The 22,513-nt window shown below is 41.6% G+C and overlaps 1 protein-coding gene across 1 annotated transcript in view; it reads right to left on the minus strand.

Moving 5' to 3' along the window:
• LOC126474429 (trypsin-1-like) overlaps positions 1-16,177 on the minus strand; it is a gene marked incomplete at its 5' end in the record, with an annotated part of 66,452 nt that extends 50,275 nt beyond the window's left edge. The window contains one exon of the mRNA XM_050101900.1: positions 15,869-16,177. Coding sequence (XP_049957857.1) covers positions 15,869-16,177 — 309 coding nt within the window. The remainder of the gene's footprint in view (positions 1-15,868) is intronic.
• Between the last annotated feature and the right edge of the window lie 6,336 nt (positions 16,178-22,513).

A 22,513-nucleotide genomic window follows, 5' to 3' on the forward strand; every position in this document is an offset into this window, starting at 1 on the left:
CCACAGGTCAAACAAACCTGTCATATGACGACTGAAAGAGAAAAATTCTGGTATCTCTTATCGATACCACCTTATGGGCGTCAAAGCTGGAAACGGAATTACAAGTTCCGTCAGACGCCGAAAGCAGTCATGCAGGATCTAGCGGACCCATTGGTGCATTCCTGCGGAGCCACGGCTCCAGGAGCGTCTTCTGCCGCCGCAATATATGATGGCCTTCAGCAGCCACCCAGACACTCGCACTTGAGGGCACTTTGCTACGTGACACTACGCAGACGCCGCCTAATCATAGCTCTGACACCATCGTTCATGCTCTAGTTGAGAGAGCCTCATCCTTGTTGACACTTGAACTCTATCTCTTGCTGCAATATGTGTAATGACTCTTCGTTCACTAGGAGAAATACAAGTAAGTAAATCTTCTGTTTACTGTGTTACCTTGTCCGCTGATCATTTCTGCTCATGTCCAGCTTCCCTACAGCAACTGCCACAACACACCGTAACCCACCTCCCCACACCGTTGTGAGTAGAAGTCGTACACAACATTTGAAAACTTAAGCCTACCACAAGGGACCACTGACATCGAGAGGTTAAATTTTACTCTATCACACTATACTGATTCATGTATTGGCTCACCAGTCTACAATTCGGACCTTTGTTCTCAGTTTTCAACCTGCGTGGTGTGCTGATATTGGAGAGTTCAGGTCGACGTTTAAATTGTTGAATCTTTCCTGAATTTTGCTGCAGCGAGTAATAAGTCACTTTATATCTGTAAAAGAGGTGAGTTACCTTTTTTCCCCAATCAAGCGTTCTCTACACACAACAATACAGTTCAATATTCTGCAGCGAGTTGAAGAGCAGCCACGATAGACACAGGGACCTTGATTGCTACGGATTACTCATTTGGCGCATACTGCTTCTCGAATTTTACCCGCCACTGAGAATCAACGCCGAAGCATGGCCTTAGCTGACCGTTTAAAGCTGGGCCGACCACGTCGTGGCAAACTTCACGCGGATTGAATGTGCGGGCCACGGGTGGTCCAAGGCTCTGCCTGGGTCGCCTTTACTCGTGTCTTACCCGAAGAACTCGGTAGAGCACGACATTTCATTTAGTATTGCGGTGTGACTTTTTCGGTTGGCGCAACTCTCTTCAGTTCGGCAAAATCGAGATGTCAGCGCTGTTTACCCTACGCTATTTGTTCGTTGTACGAAAGACATTCACAGGTTCAGTGGATGTTTGCACAAGAAGACGCAGGGATGAGAATTCTCAACACATATTATACAGTCACGAAAGTTACGGGTACTGCAAAGTTGCTAGGAAACGAAATTACAACACCATGCACAAACAAATTAAAGATTTAGTTGACAATGAAAGAGCGAAGAATTACAGCAATCGGCAGGCGGGATTCATTGTCCAGTACATCAAGAAGAACTTTGTACTAAATTTGCAGGCATGCAGCTCGTGAAGATATTGGTGATATGAATACTAAATTTCCTGGTGTCATACGCATTATTTCACTGTCGGTTGCAACTGTTTTCGATGCAAATGAATGAAGAGTATCGAAACTATATATTTATTGCCGAGTACTTTGTTTAAGTCAAGGGGCAAGACTGGAACGATTTTTTGATTTAAACTCGCTTTTACTGAATTTATGAAGGAAAAAGGAGTCCAATAAATAAATTTAGAGCATCCAGAATGGATCGCAGACCTTGCGTTTTAAGTGGACTTGAATGCACATTGCAAAATAAGGAAGAATTTCTTTCAGTTTCGATGAGGATACATTTAAAAGAAAACAGCATTGTAGAAGGCACATATTTTTTACAAACACAGTGTAGTTCCCGAACTTCACCATCGTTAAAGAAAACGTGAGGTTTCAAGAATTCACTGTGACCTTAAAAGAACTACAACGATAATTTCCTAAACTTTCTAAGGACGCTGTCAATCCTACATTTGTTTTCGAGACCGTTTGCCGTTTCTGTTGAAAGCGCTCCTGTGCATGTGCACATGTAACTAACTGATTTGTAAGGTAATTCACTTTTTAATGACAAACCCTTTACGTTAAAACTATCCAGGACGTCCACATTTGCTTACTTCAGATAAAGTTCCCATGTCTCCATAATGAGGATGCAAAAGTGATACAATACTTCGAGTGACATATTTGTGCGAAAGATTTTTTTTTTTTGGTTATGAAACTAAATAAGTCACGTTTACGTAGCAGACTGAATGTGAAAATCTGTGAAATTGTCTGAGTCTGTCCGTATGCCGACAGTTTGTACCAGTTAAAAATAATGTTTTCAGCGCACCAAAAGTAACTAAATAATGCTGAAAGTTTGTTAGCCTGTGATCTGTGTTGTTGAGACATGTGAAATATAAAACGGAGTCGTATGCGACTGCACTGCCACTTAAAAGTACGCAGTTCCCCCTTTAACCCCTTCTCCCACTCAGACAGATTGGCTTGGTGTTGGGGGAAACGCGCGGCGAAGCTGAGCGCTATGGCGCTCGTGCCATGGCACAGCCCGCGAGCTAAAATCTGGGCCACTCCTAGCTTAAACCAGTCGAGATGGTGCGGTGGCAAAGCACCGGACTTGTTTTGGCAAAGACACTGACAGACACACCCGGCGGGCAGCCAAATTACTTTTTCCATGGCTTCACCAAACTACTTAAGGGATATACCGGAATAGTTTCTTTGAAAAGGAGCAGCTGGTGTTTTCCTCATCCTTCCCCAATCACAGCTTTTGCTTCGTTTGCAATGACGGTGTCGTCGGTGTGATGTTAAGCCTCTTTCTAATAGTGTCTGTTATTGTTTCTATGTCTTTGTAAATATCTCTAGTTGGCCTCTTCATCCAAATTCCTCCCCGAAACACTGCTCCATGTATTTTCCTCAGAATTTTTCTTTCCTGCTTTTCAGTCTCTCTGAACTTCGTGTGACCACGAATCACTGTAGTTTTTGCAGCATAATGTGCTACTGGTAGGACTACTGTGTTGTAATGCCTTAGTTTCGCATTGACAGAAATAGATTTCTTATTATAGTGATTCCAAGTGAGCTTATATGCTTTTTGTAATCAGGAGATTCTGTCTTTATTGGCTATTGAGTTCAGTCCTGATGGTAGGATTATCACTCTCAGGTATCTGAAGTGGGAAACTTGTGCCACTTTCCCGTATTGAGTAGTAACAAGGAGATTATATGCAGGTTTGTTTTCCATGTACTGTATTTTCTCGTAAGAGATTTGTAGCCCAGTTTTCTGTGAGATTTGGTATAGTTTCTCCAATGCAAGTTTGGCTTCCTCTCTATTGTTCGTTAGAATGGCAAGATCGTCCGCGAAAGCCGGACACTTAACCCTCATTCTCTGCCCCTTTTAAATCCCAAGCTGAATTCCTTTTATTTCCTTTTCTCATGTCCTCACAATTTTTGCAGAATCATGTTGAATAGTAGGGGGGACATTCCATCTCCTTGGCGAACACCAGTATGGATGTGAAATGCTTCTGATATTTCTCCCATGAATTTAACTTTTGAGGCTGTATCTGTTGATGTCTATTGAATAATTGACCTTGTTTTCCTGTAAATCCTGAACTCCTCTAACCTGTGGAATAATGTTTGTCTATGTATTGAATCGTAGGCCTTTTTAAAATCGAGAAAAGTTACCACATTATTTCTACATCTTCTCATTTGCAAAATTGTTTTTATGTTTGATATCTGTACGATGCAAGATCGACCTTTGCGAAACCCTGTCTGATACTCCCCTATTAACTGGTCCGCTGATTTTTCAAATCTGTTTAAAAAGGGCCTTTGAAAGAATTTTTTGTGTTACAGGGAGCAGCGAAATTCTCCCTGTAATCATTTGGATCGGTTTTTGCACCTTTTTTGTGGAGAGGGAGAATTAATGCACATTTCCTCTCTCGAGGTATTTGTTCAGTTTCCCAAAAGTTTGATATGATTCTGTGGGTTGCTTGTGATTATAGTCATTTAATTTACGTACTTCTGCTATGATTCCGTATTCCCCTGGAGACTTTTGTTCTTCAAAGAATTGATTATTTCATTTAATTTACCTCTTTAATTGATGGTGGATTTGAATCGGGACTGAATGTGGGTTTTTCGAAATCTAGTTGTTCTGTCGGAGGCTTGTAGTTGAGAAGTGAGTGAAAATATTTAGCTAAAATTTGACAGTTCTTTTTAGGGTTGGTTTCCAGTGATACATCAAGCCAGCGAAAGCACAGATTAGGTGGTTAATAGCCTATTAGGTTTTCTCTGAAAATTTTGTAAGAGTTTCTGGTGTTGTTCTTGATAAAGTCTTGTTCAATTTCTTTAAGCCGGCTTATATAATATATACGTTTTTCTCTTCAAATTGCCTTGGATGAACTCTTCTGTATTCTCAAAAATTCCTGTCATTTTTCTGTAGTTTTATTACTACTGAAAGTTTTCCAAGCTTGTATTCTTTCTTCTGTTGCTTGATCACATGGGCTGTTCCACCATCTGTGTTTTCTCTTTCTTGGGAGTTTGCCAAGTTTCAGAGTGTTTTTCAGTACTTCTGCAAGTTCCTTTCAGTTCGTTGCGTTTGATATATATATATGCGATTTTCCTTCTTCAGCAAGGCAGAGATGGATCAAGTGGTATGCAAGGTAACCCTTACTTTGTGTAACACTGAGCTGTTCTGGAGGCAGTTAACAAGTCCATTTTCACCGGATTATCTTCCCAGACCAACAAGACGACGATGAAATGACGATACCAAAAATCAACTACATATTGCAGACTTAATATGTAGCAACAGTTACCGGAATAACTACATGATATCACTTTTCTCTCGTAGGAATTTCACACCGAACAGCGTACGACGGAGGTGTCCTCCACAGCTAATCACTACCGTGTATTTCCGTCAAACCTGTGTCACATAAACAAATTTCTGTTCTTTATATATTTGTGTGTGTACGCCTCTACTCATATGTAATGAAAACGTCACGCCAATGTTGTGTCCCATGTTTTATGTGATATGTGTACCGTATATATCTTAACATCTGTAATTTTCTTAAGACGGAACCAAGAAATGAAGAACACCAGGTGAAATTAGGATGCTGAAGCGTAAAGACTGACGGTAGGCCCATGTCGGTTTAATAGTGGGAAAGGACTTGTATTTTTGCAGGAATCAGTAATTCTTTGTGGCATCAGTCGGATGGTGTAAAATGGAACAGTGAGAGTAGTGTGACAGTGAAATCAATTTTTGAGTGCAGAGACGAACAAGTGAGGATGTTCCTAGACACTTATTACGACACCATTTCGCAAGGAATCACCAGGTTACCGGAAGAGGTAACGATGTTTGAAATTATCAACATAGAAGACTCTAGAAACAAGAATATAAGAGAGAAGATTCAGGAGACAAGACGCAAGACTGAAATATATTGAAAATATATGCACAGAAGACAAACGACGACCGAAGATTTCAACACATCATAAGAAGGGGATCATACGTAGTTTTCATTACAAGAAAGAGTATATCTGTTATACCTGCATGGACTGTGTACGAAGGAGACAAAGGCATTATTTCACATAAGTTAATGAGTGACCCTAAAATTACAATGAAAATGTGATTCCTTTTGTAAAAAAAGTTATCGAGCATTTGTGTCTGCGAAAGAGACTGTGAATGAATTAACTGCTATTTACTGTGAAGCCAAAGTTATTCATTATAATGTGTCCCTACACTACTCATATCCGTCATTACGTGACTATCCATTGTTGTGCATTAAAAACGTTTTCGTAGATCATGCCAGCACATCCCATTCCAATATCCTTCCTAACGAGGTTTAAAGAGTTTATCAGTCAGACGGTGTTGTAGAGCGGTGCTTGGTGTTATTAACATTTCTGGTGTTAATGTGTTCATTTAGGAAATAGCATGTCCTCATATTAGGAGATTCGTATGGACTGCAGAACATCTGTCGCACTACAGCTACTCCAGCCGTCATCTGCAGCAGCTGTTAAATTTCAGGTGAGGCAAAGAGGAATCGTATTGATACTTCTTTAGACGCAGCGATTATCTCCGACACTGAAACCGAATGTTATACAGCAGTCTATATATATAGGTAACCATAGAAGAATGTTGACTTTCCGTTAGTTATTTCAAAATAATAATTACAAACCTAAATATGAAGCTATATTAATTTTTATTCAAACACAGACTTATTCGCCGTCGAATGTTTGGCTGAAGAGAAATTTGATGTTCTGAAGGATGAGCGTCAAATCATTGGAAACTGCTTTCAACTTCTTTATAATTTAACTTATTGACAGCGAACTTCACAGTGACATTCATGCCAAACAACATGACATATACTTCTAGGACTTATAGAAGGTAGTGAGTACCTAAAATTTTGAATGGGAATCCATCTCCGGAAACGCATAGTTACCGTTCTATGACGGTTTCAGTTCAGATGTTTAACTCATCTACTTTTGCTTGAGGAACTGAATTAGGCGTGACGCACTACAGTTATAAGTAACAATTCGAAAGGAAACATAACGAAACGTCCATTCATTACTTAAGCACATTTGTTTGTATTAAGACTTAAACATTAAGTATTTACATAATTCCAAAACAAAAAAGAACCCAGCATACTGTGCGTACAGGACGGTACTGATGCATTACAACAGCAGTTCGATGAGACGACCACCATCGTTCTTTCAGACTTTGTACCTACGAAACATATTCTGGTACACACTCTCCATCCCACCTGGTGTCTTTTTAATTTCTAGTGCAGCGGTTAGAACTCTTGCCAGCAGGTCTTTCTCAGTCTCTACACAAGTCTCGTAAATTAAACATTGGGTAGGACCCTACTAGAAGAAGTCCATAGGTGTTAAATCTGGCGATCCCGACGGCCACTTCGGCCTGTCCAGCATTCACCACATCGCCTGTTTCTCTGAACGGCAGGTGAGAAGTGAGGTTGTGCACCATCCTGATGAGACCATATTTGCTGACGGACATTCAGTGACACAGTTTTCAAGAACAGATCCAATACGTTCTGCAGGGAGATCAAGTATGCAGGAAGGAGGTACGACTCAATCGCATGACCATCCAGAATATATGGCCAAACGTTAATGCCAAACCGATACTAAAATCCCTGACCATGCGTGACACGAGGGTTTTCGTGTGCCGAGACATGGTTGTTTCGCGAACTTACAACAAAATCTCTAGTGAAATTATATTCTTCTGTGAACAGAACTCGATGTGGGAACGGAGGTGCATCGACACAGCGGTGTAGCGATGCAGCAGTGCAGGAAACACGTTCAGTAGGCAACACGTTGTAGAAAATCGGCTGGACCCGTAGCGAGGATCCTTTTTAACTGGTAATGTTCCAGGCGATATTAACACCCATTTCGCGTAAAATTGTTCGAGTGCTCGTTGATGGGTTTTCATGAAGGCGATGCAGTACATTTCCTTCAGATTCGGGCGTGCGGCGTTGCCGTGGAGCAGCGAAGTCCTCTCTCCTCACGGTGAAGGTACCTGTTTCTCGGAGCCACCGCGTAACTTGGGCAAATTGTATGTGCGATGGCATGCTACGTTGCGGAAAACGTTCGTGATACAGCCGACTGGCACCTGTACCGTTTCCTCGAGCTTCACAGCGCGTAAGAATCATGTCTGTGTATTCCAAAAACGTGTACCGATGCATTTTTACTGTGTCGGAAATGCACAGGCACTGAATAGGTTTCGCAGTAAGGCAGTCGTAAAGTGACCTTAGGTGACCATCTGATACAGTACACGTCATCCTCTCTACCATATTGCACACCAGGACAAGCAACACTGACTCTTTCCTCTTTCCCTTAGCAGACGTGGACGCGCTATACACCTGAACTGAAACCGTCGTAGAACGTAAACGGTACGTTTCCTGACATGGGTTCCTATTGAAACCATAATATACTCAGTGCCCTCTACAAGTCATAGAAGTTAGTAACTGGCATTTCCGGACACCTTGTATGCAATCTCACACAGCGGTAGTAAACTCCCAGTAGACATTTCACGTGACAGATTCTGTCTGGTCATAACTTTTATATTTAGCTTGACCAAAACATTCGATAAATTTATAAGATCTTCAACATTTCGCGGCCCTGTCAGCAACTGTATAAATATTAATTTAAATTTTAATAAAGAACAGCCTCAGTCGCACCGTTTACCTAGAATTTACCTAGGTTTCAGTAGGGGTAAGACAACCTTCTTCAGAATAACAGTATCTATCGTCTGTCCATAGTGCTGTACTGCACTAGTGGCTGCCGCATCGCGGTCGCGAAGTGGATCCGACGCAGTGCCAGATACGTTTTACAGTCTGACGATAATTTATGGATTTGTAGTTTTAGCTTGACGATGTCCACTATGGACAAACGATAGATACTGTTATTCTGAAGAAGGCTGGGTTACCCCGGCTGAAACCTAGGTAAATTCTAGGTAAACGTGCAACTGAGGCTCCTCATTATTAAGATTAAAATTAAAATTTATAAGAGGTTAAACATTTTTAATTTCACATTAAAAAGATCACTCCAGCTACATCCATAAATAGCAGTTTAAGAAAAGGAGAACGAAACTTATTTGTAAATAATTGTACAAATACTTTTGTGATTTTACATTTGTGTTTGTTCTGAAAGTATGACTATGCTTTTGCTTGTGTTGAATTAAGACATCTGTCATAATCATGAGCAGAAGTGAGAGGTAGCCAAGAACAGCTTAGCGAAAGCAATCTCTGTAGTACTGATCTATTTTGATGAAACGTTATCAGCCACGAAAGTAGCATTTCGGGTGTCGTTAATCAATAATGACAGTTAGCATACCATTAGGCACTCCTTCATATCTATGTTGATATCTATATTCAGTATTTCAGTGTTATTTAGGCAGGTAGTCAGGCATATAACCGTTGGAGCCAAGCAGCATGGAACGCTGTTCAGGCTGTGTCCACAAGTAATTGTTATTTACATGATTTTAATCACGTGTACATTCAAACTCCTCCGTTTATTTAGACGAATTGTTACCTCTGAACTTCTCCTGTTACAACATCTCCCCCCCCCCCCCTCTATCTCTTGCCTTTTCTGAGCATTTGTCACTTCCTCCCTGTTTCTATTTACATTGTACACAAAAAATAACCTGATAACAACGACATAGCAGGGCAGGAGATGTCGAATAGAGCGGAATTTTCCAGATGATAGTACACAGGGATTGCAATGTTGTTTAACAAGGGCCATAAAACTACGTCCGGCGAGAACGTTGAAATGTGCACATTTAAACTAACTCACCCAACTAATACCTGATATAATAAACAACACAGTTACCAATTAAACTGGCTGAAGGATTCTGTTTCACCATAACAGTCAAAAGTAGGCAAACATTAGAATCCTAGCCATAGCTGGCTACAATAGTCTCGATTTATGCGTGGCGTTTACTAGATAAATCAACGTCGCTAAAAGTACCCTGATACTCTTAATATGTAAGCTGTATTGCACAAACGACAGTTTAGTAACATAGCCGGCCTGTGTTCTTTTTAAAGTGCCATGTTATTAATTATTAAATTTAACAGTTACATGCTACAATTTTACTAATGTAAAGAGAGCGCGAATGCAATCTTATTCTAACAAGCAGAGTATAGGCCTATCAGTTAACGAAGAAGGAGATGAAAAATAAACACTCATTTACCTTAAATCCCATGTTTTCAACAAAGTCTCGAAATTCCTGCCTGCAACTGCTACAAAACTGGCATTGTCGAAGAAATGACTACTGCACCGTTTAGGAAATTCCCGGCACATTACGAATGACTGTCATAGCTTAAAAAATTCTTGCGAGCAGCTGTTTACGAGTCTTCACTTACGAAAGCTCTCCACTGATCGGCGGACGTTATGCAGCTGTACCTTGACAACGGCGGGTTTCTGTCCTGTTAATATTATTTGGTAAATTTTGTTCAGGTCCACTCCTCTTATTCTGCTCTCTCTTTGGTTTGTTCTTATTTTCCTCCCATCAGTCCAAATTCATCTCCATTTCTGTTTCTCCTTTCTCTCTCTCTCTCTCTCTCTCTCTCTCTCTCTTCTTTCTTCCTCTCCTCGCTCTATCATTCTCTCTCTTTCATTCTCTCTCACTCTTAATCTCCTTCACAAAATCTCTACCCTTAACTTCGTCATTCTCGGTCTGAACAATGCCTAAGGAGTCTGTTATTGCGGGATTCCAAAAAAAAAAAAAAAAAAAAAATGGCTCTGAGTACTATGCGAATTAACTTCTGAGGTCATCAGTCGCCTAGAACTTAGAACTAGTTAAACCTGACTAACCTAAGGACATCACACACATTCATTGCCGAGGCAGGATTCGAACCTGCGACCGTAGCGGTCGCTCGGTTGCGGGATTCCATTTCCTTGGAAATAAATGCTGTGGCAGAGAGTTTAGGCACGTAAATGACGTCAGAATTAACAACAGGAAAACATTTGCTCGTGATTTAGCAATTAAACCATGTATACCACAGAATAAATCAAACTGTCTTCATGTAACCACAAAATATCTAATCTAGATTATGAATTACTAATGTTTGAGTCGTGGCGCACGGAAGAATGGCCACAGTTATGTGCACTGATAAAATAAAGAATGAGGAGGTTTTCCGCCGTATCGGCGAAGTAAGGAGCTAATGGAAAATACTGACAACAGAAAGGAAGAGGATGATCGGACAAACGTTACGAGATCTGGGAACAACTTACATGGTACTAGTGGCAGCTGTAGAGGGTGACAACTGTAGGAGAAGGCAGAGATTGGAATACATCAAACAAATAATAGAGGGCGTTGGATAGCAGTGCTATTGTGAGATGAAGAAATTATCACAAGATTGGAATTCGTGGAGGGACGCACCAGACCAGTCAGAAGACTGACAAAAACCCATTTCGGACTGAGGAGGATTTCACATAGCGTTTCGAAAAGTTGCCCCAACATAACAAGGAGCGATCTTATATATGCAATGAATCACTTCACATGAAAGTTATCGAGAAAGGTTAAAATTGTAAGGTGTCAGGCAAATCCAACACCTTCCATGAAAACCCTGACATGATAAGCAAATCCAGTAGTATGTCACATAGGTCCGAATAAATCGTGACATTAAATAAACCAAAGTAATACGAGTAACGAGTGAGCAAATGGAATACCACAGACTAACACAAGAATGCCTAAATGCATGTCATACCTTCCCACCGTGAGACAGACGCAGTTCCGAGGGGAGAAACGAGAACAGAAGCCGAGAGTAGAACCGTGTTAAGCTGGAAGGCCCTACGATAAGGGACGGACGGACACCCACGTCGCCAGCTGACTGCTAGTACCACACCACCCGCAAGTCTTAGCGTGAGACTTTTTCGCGTCTCGATGTAACAGAGACCCTCCCCCCCCCAGCCCTTGTTAAAAGCTAGAGCCCTCCAGAAGAACAGTATAGATCTTACGATAACACAAAAAGGGCTACACCACCCGCAAGTTTTAGCGTGAGACTTTTTCGCGTCTCTGATACGTTAGGACCACCCCCCAGCCCTTGTTAAAAGATAGAGCCCTCCAGAAGAACAGTATAGATCTTACGATAACGCTAAAAGGACCACACCAGCTGCAAGTTTTAGCGTGAGACTTTTTCGCGTCTCTGTTACGTTGCAAACTTTAAAAACATTGCCCCACCACGAAAAGTATAACGCTTCTCATTGGATAGACAGAATTTTTGTAGACGGAGCTTAAGGTTAACATTGAGACCCTGATTGGTCAGATGAAAACACAGCCAGATAGTTTTTTTAAACCAACTTCGGTAAATTGTAGTAAGGAGAAGTTAGAAGCGAGTTGCTTCGGAGACAGCGAGGTGAGCGGAGCTGTGCTGCCTGCCGCCCCCTGACGAACACCGACAAGGTAATGAACGCACGCGATGCCGCATAACAGCGCATAAAGCTTCACTCAGAACTGCAGAAGTCTCATCTGTTACACCCCCTTTTTGCGTAATACTAGTGTCGATCGTCAATTAAAGCTCATGGTGTTCACATTTGCCACTTGAAGTAAAAATCTGAAACGCGATGATTTTTCTGTTATATAGTTATTGAGAAGCCACATCAGCCACTGTAATTTACGACAAGTTAGATAAGTAATTAAAGATAATTGAGTGTCACTGTAGACCATTTTGATAGTTTTCTCTCTTGTGAAACTTAATTTATACCTAGATTATAGATGTGATATGGCATAGGTCATCCTTCGATCCATTGTATAACTTGGAAACACATTCAGGGAATATTCGTTCACATTTTTGTTGAACGCAGAAGGTTTTTACCATCCTGTATTAAAACATTTCCTTTTAGCAATAGTGCAATTTATAAACAATGTTTTGTGAGTAGAATAAAATTTCCAATGGTAAACTTAACTGCTTTTTCGACGTTATTTTACCAGCTAACTAAAAATAGGAAAGCCTTGGACCCCTTCCACTAAATTTAGTCAGTATTAAGATTCTTTTACAGGGAGTGCAGTGGAGCTGACGCTGAAATCATTAAGTATTTGGTTATATCATCGCTAGTCTCACTGAACTCTTCTGAATTCTACAAGTCATGTGTGGCCTGGCGTCTCCTTACCAGCAACAGGTCCCAGGTTCAAACTAGTCAGTTCCCTTAAAAACACGCACAGAGCGTCGTTGCGCGAAAGTGGTATGGAGACACGATATAGAACAAACAGACACCACGCAGAATGTTTAAAAAATATGCAGTTGTTAAACCGTTTGCTAAAAAAGGTAACGAGACAGACTTATGCAGTTATCATTCAGTTTCCATACTGACATCTTTATCATAAGTATTCGAGAATGTAATGTACTCAAGAATAGTCGAACACTTAAGTGGAAAGCCCTTACTTAGAATTTCATAGTTTGGGTTCAAGAAGGGTTGCTCAACTGAGAATGCTACTTATACGTACACTCTTCAAACAGTACAAGCCTGAAATAACAATACTCGTATATCACCAGTTGGCATATTTTGTGATGTTTCCAAGGCATCTTATTATATAGATCACGTTAGTCTCTTAGAAAAACTCATGTTTTATGGAACTGGTGGCGTTAGACACAGCTTGTTTGAATCATATTTTCAATGGGAACACAAAATAACGTGCTGAATAATTCAGACAATGTCGGGAAAGTAGAAAATTTTTGTAACTTGGAAAAAAATCATAAATGGAGTCCCTACACTATTCTTTATAAGTGTGAATGACCTTCCACTTAATAGTCAGCAAGCCAAATTGCTACTTTTGCAGACGATACCAGTGTTATAAAAAATCACATGGGAGGGAAAGCTAAATGATATTTTCCAAAGCATTATTAAGTTATTCCCTGAAAACGGAATCTCCCTAAATTTTGAAAAAGCGCGCTACGTTCATTTATGTACAACAAATAGTGTCAAACCAATAACTGATGTAGCACATGAGTAGGAGTCAGTAAATCGAATAGAATGCTCCACATTTTTGGCTGTACATATTGATGAAAACTTGGGCTGGAAGAAGGATGTTACTGAGCTTCTCAAACAATTAAGTTCAGCTACTTTTGCTATCCACATTCTTGCTTATCCTGGAAACGAACATATCTGCCTCCTGACATTTTTTGCAGACTTGCATCCGATAATGTCTTACGGAATAATTTTTTGCATCCGATAATGTCTTACGGAATAATTTTAATCACTTTTCATCGCTTGGAAAGAAGCTACTGATTGCACGGATGTCATGTAGGTACAGTAAATCTTCAAGGAAGTAGGTATTTTAAATGCGCTGTGGCAACACATAATTTAGCTAATGAAATTTCTTATAAAGAAAGTACATACCTACAACATTAGAGGGGGAATGACATTTATTACGCATTGTTAATGCTGTCAGTGGGTGAGAGAGGAGTTCAGAGTGTAGCAATCAAATTTTTGTTTACTAGCCCAATAACATAAAAGTCTGACTGGTAGCGAAGCAAAATTTTAAATCTAATATATTATTTCTCCTGAACAATTCCTTCTATTCCACTGACGAATTTTTGGTTAAAAACTGATAACTAGTACAAAAAATTTTTGTTCACTTTCATGATTAGAAATAAAATGATAATGTGTTCATTAATTTTAACAGTGTTCAATATACACATATATAATGTGAGCTGGTTCGTCCCACACCGTTTAGATAAAACAATCGTTCAAATGATCTATGGAACATGTAAGTAACTAAGTGACCGAAACAAAAAATATGAAGACTTCATAACAATCCCTCGTGTAAGCTGTACTGACGGAAAAACATCGCAACATCAAATAGGAGTTAATGTAAAATAAGGAAATTTTAGGAATACTTTCACTCAGGTAACATATTAAATTGACTAACATTGCAAGATCACAGGTTAATGTACGCGCGAGATAAGCCATTACAAGTGTGAAATGTTGGTACATTAACAATCCTTGTTACCACTAGAATGTTGAATGCAAGCATGCAAACGTGCATGCACTGTGTTGTTCAGATACAGGACGCCATTTAGTGGGTTGGAGTTCCATGCCCGTTGCACTTGGTCAGTCAATACAGTTTCTTAATTACGCTGGAGTTTTTGTACGATGATGTCCACGAGGCAGATTCAGTGACCAAGGAGGCCAAGCTTACATATCGACACTCCGTAGAGCGTGTTTCGTTACAACAGCGATATGTGGTCGAGCGTTATCCTGTTGGAAACACCCCTGGAAAGCTGGCAGCACAGCAGGTCGAAACACCAGCCTAAAGTACAAATTTGCAATCACTTTGCGGGGGATAACAACAAGAGTGCTTCTGCTGTCATACGTAATCGCTCCCCAGACCATAATTCCAGGTGTAGGTCCAGTACGTCTAATACGCAAACACGCCGGTTGCAGGCCCTCAGCTGGCCTACTAACCAACACAAGGCCCTAAATTGCACCAAGGCAGAGTTAGTTTTCGTCAGAAAACGCAGCAGACCTCTACTCTGCCCTCCAATTAACTATGTCTGCAGCTCGTGGTCTCGTGGCTGCGTTCTCGATTCCCGGCGGGGTCAGGGATTTTCACCTGCCGCGAGATGATTGGGTGTTTACGTTGTCCTCTTCATTTTATCATCGTTCATGAAAGTGGCGAGTTTGGACTGTGCAAAGGTTGGGAATTTGTACGGGCGCTGATAATCGCACAAACCAAACATCATCATCATCCAATTAGCTCTCGCTTGACTCCACTGAAGTCGCAAATAGCGGTTGTTTGGGATCAATGGAATGCACTCTACACGGCGTCCGGCTCGGGGCTGTCCTAGAAGTAAACGATTTTCAACACTTCGTTGTGTCACTTTGGTGCAACTGCTGCTCAGACTCTGCTCAGACTCTGCTGCAGATGCGGTGTGATGCGACAGAGCCATACGCTGAACACGATGGTCTTCCTTCGCGATAATGCCACGTGGCCAATCGGAGACCGGTCTTCTTACGACCGTACATACTCGTAACCACCGCTGATAGCAGTGATGTACAGTAAGTATATTCTCGGCAATTCTTTTTGCAATAGTGCAGAAGGAGCAGCTAGCTTATCATAGCATTACACGACCTCATTAATACTGAGCGAGGTGTTGATAATGGTGTCTGTTGCCTTAAAGGCATTCGTGACTAGCATCAACTCCCGTCTAGCACCAAGTCCCGTCTCAAAGATAATTAACGCTCACGATGGTTATAGCGTTATTTAAAGTGAACCTGATCTGCATGCTCATAGTGGCGCTACTAGCGCTAATGTTGTGCGATTGGCGCGGAATTGGAAGTGACATCAAGTTTCTGATGAAAAAACACATCTACCAAGTTTCGTTTATGTCGCACAACTCCCTTTTGGTGTTGCGACTTTTTCCCGCCTGTTTATACGCAGAGAAAGATGCACGTGACGGTCAGTTTACCTGAATTGTTGCACCGAAGACAAAGGGGTCCGCGACCTTCACGAGGCCGACGTCGCAGTCGAAAGAGGTCCAGGAGAAGCCGGGGTGGGGGTGGACACTGGAGGCGGCGCGCACGACGCCGCCGCTGCCCCTGGTGGAGGTGCCGGCGCGGACGCTGAGGCCGAGCCCAAAGTAGGAGGCGACGCAGTGCGCCGCCGTCAGCGCCCACTGTGGCCTGACCAGGGCGCCGCCGCAGTGGTGGCGGCCGCGCTGCTGCAGAGACACCTGCCACGGGAAGCGCTCCACGGCCGCCGCCTGCCCGCCCACCACGCGCGCGCCCGCCTCGGCGCCGCCGGCCGCCGCGCCCACCACCAGCAGAAGGCCCACCACTCCAGCCATCGCTCTGCGAGTGCCGGCAGCCACTCGACCAGTCCATTTATGTTACGGTGTCTTCCCCTGCGGCCTTCATTTACGAGTTTTGGGGCACTCGTTACTGACCCAGTAACCTCACGGCGGTTCACCTGTGCGAGATAACATTATTTACCTCTTCAAATGTGGTGTCCTGTAACGCAAGCCTTTCTTACTCTGATGTTGACACTTTCTTTTATTCTTACATAACTCTGAGCCGTTCTCCTTTTAGAGTTGATGTAACATCTGTTTCTGCTGTTGCAAGACCACAAATGTATGGTCCGATTAGGAAACACCACAGGAATGCTTTCATACAGATTACGTGCTTGCATTGATTTCTTACATGGGTCATTAGCTGCCGCTCCAAGAGCTCTGCATCGTGGTTTTTTAATTTTTTTAATTTATTTTTTTAAATTTTGCTAACTACATGAAGCGAGCCATAAATTCCTCTCTTGTGCCAACCTCTTCATCTAAGAAAAGCAATGCTGCCTTTTTCTTATTTTGAGTGGTCATTCTTCTGACTGATTTGATGCTGCCCGCGACGAATTCCTCTCCTCAGTCAAACGCTTCATCTCAGAGTATCCCTTGCAAACTGCGTCCTCAATTATACGCTGGATGTGTTCAAATCTCTGTCTCCTCTACAGTTTTTGCTGTCTACACCTCCGTCTGGTACCACAGAAGTTAATCCCTGATGGGTTAATAGGTGCCCTATCGTCCTGTCCCTTCTTCTTGTCAGTATATACCGGGTGATCAAAAAGTCAGTACAAATTTGAAAACTCAATAAATTACGGAATAATGTAGATAGAGAGGTACAAATTGACACACATGCTTGGAATGACATGGAGTTTTATTAGAACCATAAAAATACAAAAGTCCAAAAAATGTCCGACAGATGGTGCTTCATCTGATCCGAATAGCAATAATTAGCATAACAAAGTAAGACAAAGCAAAGATGATGTTCTTTACAGGAAATGCTCAATATGTCCACCATCGTTCCTCAGCAATAGCTGTAGTCGATGAATAATGTTGTGAACAGCACTATAAAGCATGTGCGGAGTTATGGTGAGGCATTGGCGTCCGATGTTGTCTTTCAGCATCCCCAGAGATGTCGGTCGATCACGATACACTTGCGTCTTCAGGTAACCCTAAAGCCAATAATCGCACGGACTGAGGTCTGGGGACCTGGGAGGCCAAGCGCATCTGTCGGACATTTTGTGAACTTTGTTTTTTTTTGTTCTAATAAAACCCCATGTCATTCCAAACATGTGTGTTAATTTTTACCTCTCTATCTACATTATTCCGTGGTTTATTAAGTTTTCAAATTTATACTGACTTTTCGATCACCCGGTATATTTCCTCTTTTGCCAATCCAGTGGAGAAGTTCCTCATTCCTTACCATACCAGTACACATTACTTTCATAATTCTTTGCTAGCACCACTTCCCAAATGCTTCGATTGTTTCCTGCTCTGGTTTCCCCATAATCAATGCTTGATTGCCGTACAGTGCTGTGATACCAAACGTACATTCTCAGAAATTTCTTCCTCAGATTAAGACCTATGTTTGTTACTAGCGGACTTCTCTTGGCCAGAAATGCCCTATTTGTCAGTACTATTCTACGTTTTAAGTCCTCCTTGCTCCGTCCATTATGATTTTATTCCTACCTAGGCAACAGAACTCCTTAACTTCGTCGACTTATTGTTCCACTATTCTAATATTGAGTTGCTCGCTGTTCTTATTCCTGCTACTTCTCATTTCTTCCGTATTTATCGATTTACTCTCTTGCACATTCTGTATTCATTAGACTGTTCATTCCATTCAACAAGGCCGGCCGGTGTGGCCGTGCGGTTCTAAGCGCGTCAGTTTGGAACCGCGTGACCGCTACGGTCGCAGGTTCGAATCCTGCCTCGGGCATGGATGTGTGTGATGTCCTTAGGTTAGTTAGGTTTAAGTAGTTCTAAGTTATAGGGCACTGATGACCTCAGAAGTTAAGTCCCATAGTACTCAGAGCCATTTGAACCATTCAACACATTCTTCACTTTCACTCAGGATCGCAATCTCATCAGCGAATCTTGCCACTGATGTCCTGCCACCTGAATTTTAATCCCATCCTTGAACCTGTCTTTTATTTGTATCATTGCTTCTTCGATGTTCATATTGAACAGTAGGGTTGAAACATTACGTCCTTGCTTCACACCTTTTTGTGTTGGAGTACTTCGCTCTTGGTCTTCCAGTCTTGTTGTTGCCTCTTGGCATATTTTTCTCGGAATTTCGAACATCTTGCACCATTTTACATTATCGAACGTCTTTTCCAAGTCGAAAAATCCTATGAACGTATCTCGATTTTTCTTCACTCCTGTTTTCAGTATCAAAGCCAGAACTGCCTCTCTGATGCCTTTACCTTTCCTAAAGCCAAACTGATCGTCATCTAACAATCCTCGGTTTTTTTTTTTTTTGCTTTTGTACTTACCTCCAAAGTCGTTAGTTTGCAGCTTTTATCCTCTGCAGCTCCCCCAAGTACCTTGGAAGTAACTCTCTGATGTCTCAACACATGTTCTGTCACCCTGTGACGTCTTTTCCATGTTTTCATTTCTTTGCCAATTCTGCAGAGAATGTCCTTGTTCGTTCTCTTATCGGTCCAACTAATTTATAAATCCTCCTACGGCACCACATCTCAATCGTTTCGATTCTCTTCATTTCCGGTTTTCCTATTGCCCATGATTCACTTGCAAACAACGTTGAGCTGCAATGCTAGATGGTCATAAATTTCTTCCTCAAATTAAGGGCCATGTTTCATAATAGTTGACTTATTTTGATCATTAATGCCCTCTTCGCCTGTAATAGACTGCTTTCTAAGTCCTTTTTCCTGCGTCCATCATGTGATAACTCGCTTCCAAGGCAGTACAATTCCTTGACCTCGTCAACAGCATGGGCACCAACTCTGATGTGAAAGGTGTGGCTATAAAATAACGGAACTATTCTTATAAAAGATTTTATTTCAATAACATATTTATTTACTTACTGTTACTCCCAATACACTCCCTCGTCTAGCCATTCAACGTTTCATGCGAATTTTCCTTTGATGGAATCAATGCTGGAAGTCTCCCTCTGTGACGCCTACCGCTTTTGCTTTCACTGCATCAGCTGACTGCAACGTTGTTATTTTTGATGCAGATTTGACCTTGAGGAGCAGATAAAAGTCACATTGTGCTAAGTCAGGCAAATGAGCTGTGTTGTCTAACGCGGTGATGCTGTACATCGCAGTAAACTTCTTAACAGACATTCGGTGTGAGCCGGTGCGTTGTCGTGATGCAGGTTGTTTTCTCCTCATTTGTTCACGGATTTGAGCAGGAACGTCAAGGTAGTAATGTTGATTAATAGGCTGAGCTTCAGGAACCCAGTGAAGATACACAACTCCATTAATTTCGGGACAATAATCATAATCGCTTTTAATCTTAATTTGCTCTTTCCAGCTTTTTGCGGTCTCGCTGAACTTGGGGCCCTTCCAGTGGAGTTTCTTGATCATAAGTGAAAAACCAAGATTCATCACTCTTTCCAAGATATTAGAATCACTTTCCGTCGTACTAAAAGTGTCACTAAAACGTCTTCACCAGATTATTTCTGTTCGACCGTGAGAATTTTTGCCACCAGTTCTGGACGTAATATTCCCATGTTAAACTGGTTACGTAAAATTTGTCTTACGCATTCTTTGTCAAGTCCTACAGTTCCAGGAAACAAGCTAATGCTCGACCGACTGTTACATCGAATCAGATTATCTACTTTTCCGATATTTCATCCCTGTTTGATGTTGAAGCGCGTCCCGTGCGTGAATCATCTTCCAGCATACTCTCGGTCATCTTGGAAATGAAACTCTCAACAATTCAAGAAAGTGATAAAAAATTGTCGCTGTACACTTCTTTCAATAAAAGATAGGTTTCAGTGGCAGTTTTTCCAAGTTTTGTGTGAAACTTCATACCAATTATTTGCTCTACTATAATACTTATGATCTTTCCGGGAAAACAGAACAACATATCTTACGTAAACGAAGGCCACGGCCACACTGATTTGTCTGCAGACACCAGAGATGCTGCATTTGACTGTGATGGTTTAACGCTGCACAGTTATTCGTTGTTCACCGTTGGCGCATGCGTCCTTACTCTGTCACTTTCGCAGACCCATTGTTTTACATCCACACATCGTATAGTTTATCGCCAATCTCATTTCTGGTACATCTCATTACTTTCACCTTCTTCGAGTTTACTCTTAATACATAAAAGGGACTCACTACAGTGTTCATTCCATTCAACAGATTCCGCAATTCTTCACGTTCACTGAAGTTAAAAACGTCATTAGCGAATCTTAACAGTGACATCTTTCCACCCTCTATTCTAATTCCACTCCTAAAATTTCTGTGAATTTCGGCATTGCTTCGTCGAAATATGCTGAGTGGTTATAATTAAGCTGCTTGAGATAGCCCCCATAAAGGACGAAGGATCTTAGGTCAACGAAACTCAAAGGAGACATTTGTATGGACACATGGAAAAGAAATAACAAATTAACCATTGAATGAAAGGCTTCATAATTTCCACATGAGAGGGCAATATTTCACAATTTCACACAATGTTTACGTTCCTGGCTACAAACGTTTCTCATTGAGGCGACCGTTGCATCCACACTACAGATACCATTTCCTAATGTTTCGCAGCACTTTTCGAACTGTGAACCATGGAATCTATAGCTGTCGTGACACAATTCGTACACTGATTGAAGATCACACATTGCGTTCAGCATTCTCAGCCATGTCAGCTGTAATTTCGTCAAAATATTGTGGCACAACTGGCCATGCCATCGGAGTCTTCCTGGTGCAATCCCCAAATCGTCTTGGTTTCTTCAACCACGGTACGAAAAGATGACCAATTCGTTTTCCTTTAATGAGTCGATACTCGTGGAGCGCTGTAGAGCTGTTGCTGTCGTTTTGATAACAAAGCTTTACTAGTAAATGTTTGTTCATCTTGTCAAGACCCATGCTGGTTGGAAATAAGTTGCACACTGATGTTAATTTTTTTTTTTCGGCCTTAAGTCGCCGTACCGTAACAGGTGTCTAATCGCAGGTCATGACACTAACACTACTAACAACACACAACCAGCAGCGCAGTCTGGACGTTATTTATGCTATATGATTAACATACGCTAAACAACTTTCTGTCTATACAGTGTCAGGTAGCGAAAGTCTAAATAGCCAGCAGTCTGAAAAGTAGGGGGGGGGGGGGGGGGAGGGGGAGTGGGAGAGTGCATTCCTGTCCTCAATCCTTTCTAACCCACATACTCGTGATGGCTGGGAATTGTGTGCTGTCCTTAGGTTAGTTAGGTTTAAGTAGTTCTAAGTTCTAGGGGACTGATGACCATAGATGTTAAGTCCCAGAGTGCTCAGAGCCATTTGAACCAACCCACATACTTCGTTCATTCCTCTTTTTTCCTTCAAAATATTGTTCATGACCCGCCTTCTCCCTAAAGGTTTCTTTGCCTAAATATTTTTCTCGGCTAACGACAGTAATAAACTTTTCCTATCCTTTTCTTATATATGTTTTTTTTTCTTTTTAATCCTTTCTTCCCTTATCAAGCACAATGTCAGAGTTCCTCCCTTTACGAATGTCACGCTGATCGTCATGTGACAGCTCCTCAGTTTTCATTTCCATGTTTACATATATCATTCCTGTCGGCCAGTTCAAGCATGAGTAGTTGATTACGTGATAATTCAAAAATGGTTTAAATGGCTCTGAGCACTACGGGACTTAACATCAGAGGTCATCACACCCCTAGAACTTAGAACTACTTAAACCTAACTAACCTAAGGACATCACACACATCCATTGCCGAGGTGGGATTCGAACCTGCGACTATAGCAGTCACGCGGCTCCGGATTGAAGCGCCTAGAACCGCTCGGCCACCGCAGCCGGCCTATGTGCTAATTCTCACACTTGTCTGCCTCCTCGCGCTACACAACTGTGTGGATGATATTTTTCTGGAAGACTGATGTACGTCTCCGATCTCAAAGACTCCACAACACCAACTTGAACAATCTTAAAATGATTAAAGATATCGTACAAAATCTTTTCTTTTTGTTTTATTTGGTCGTAAGCCTCCCAAAAATGGTTTAAATGGCTCTGAGCACTATGTGACTTAACATCGGTGGTCATCAGTCCCCTAGAACTTAGAACTACTTAAACCTAACTAACCTAAGGACATCACACACATCCATG

The sequence above is a fragment of the Schistocerca serialis genome, chromosome 4 (assembly GCF_023864345.2).
Source record: "Schistocerca serialis cubense isolate TAMUIC-IGC-003099 chromosome 4, iqSchSeri2.2, whole genome shotgun sequence".
Lineage (NCBI taxonomy): Eukaryota > Metazoa > Arthropoda > Insecta > Orthoptera > Acrididae > Schistocerca > Schistocerca serialis.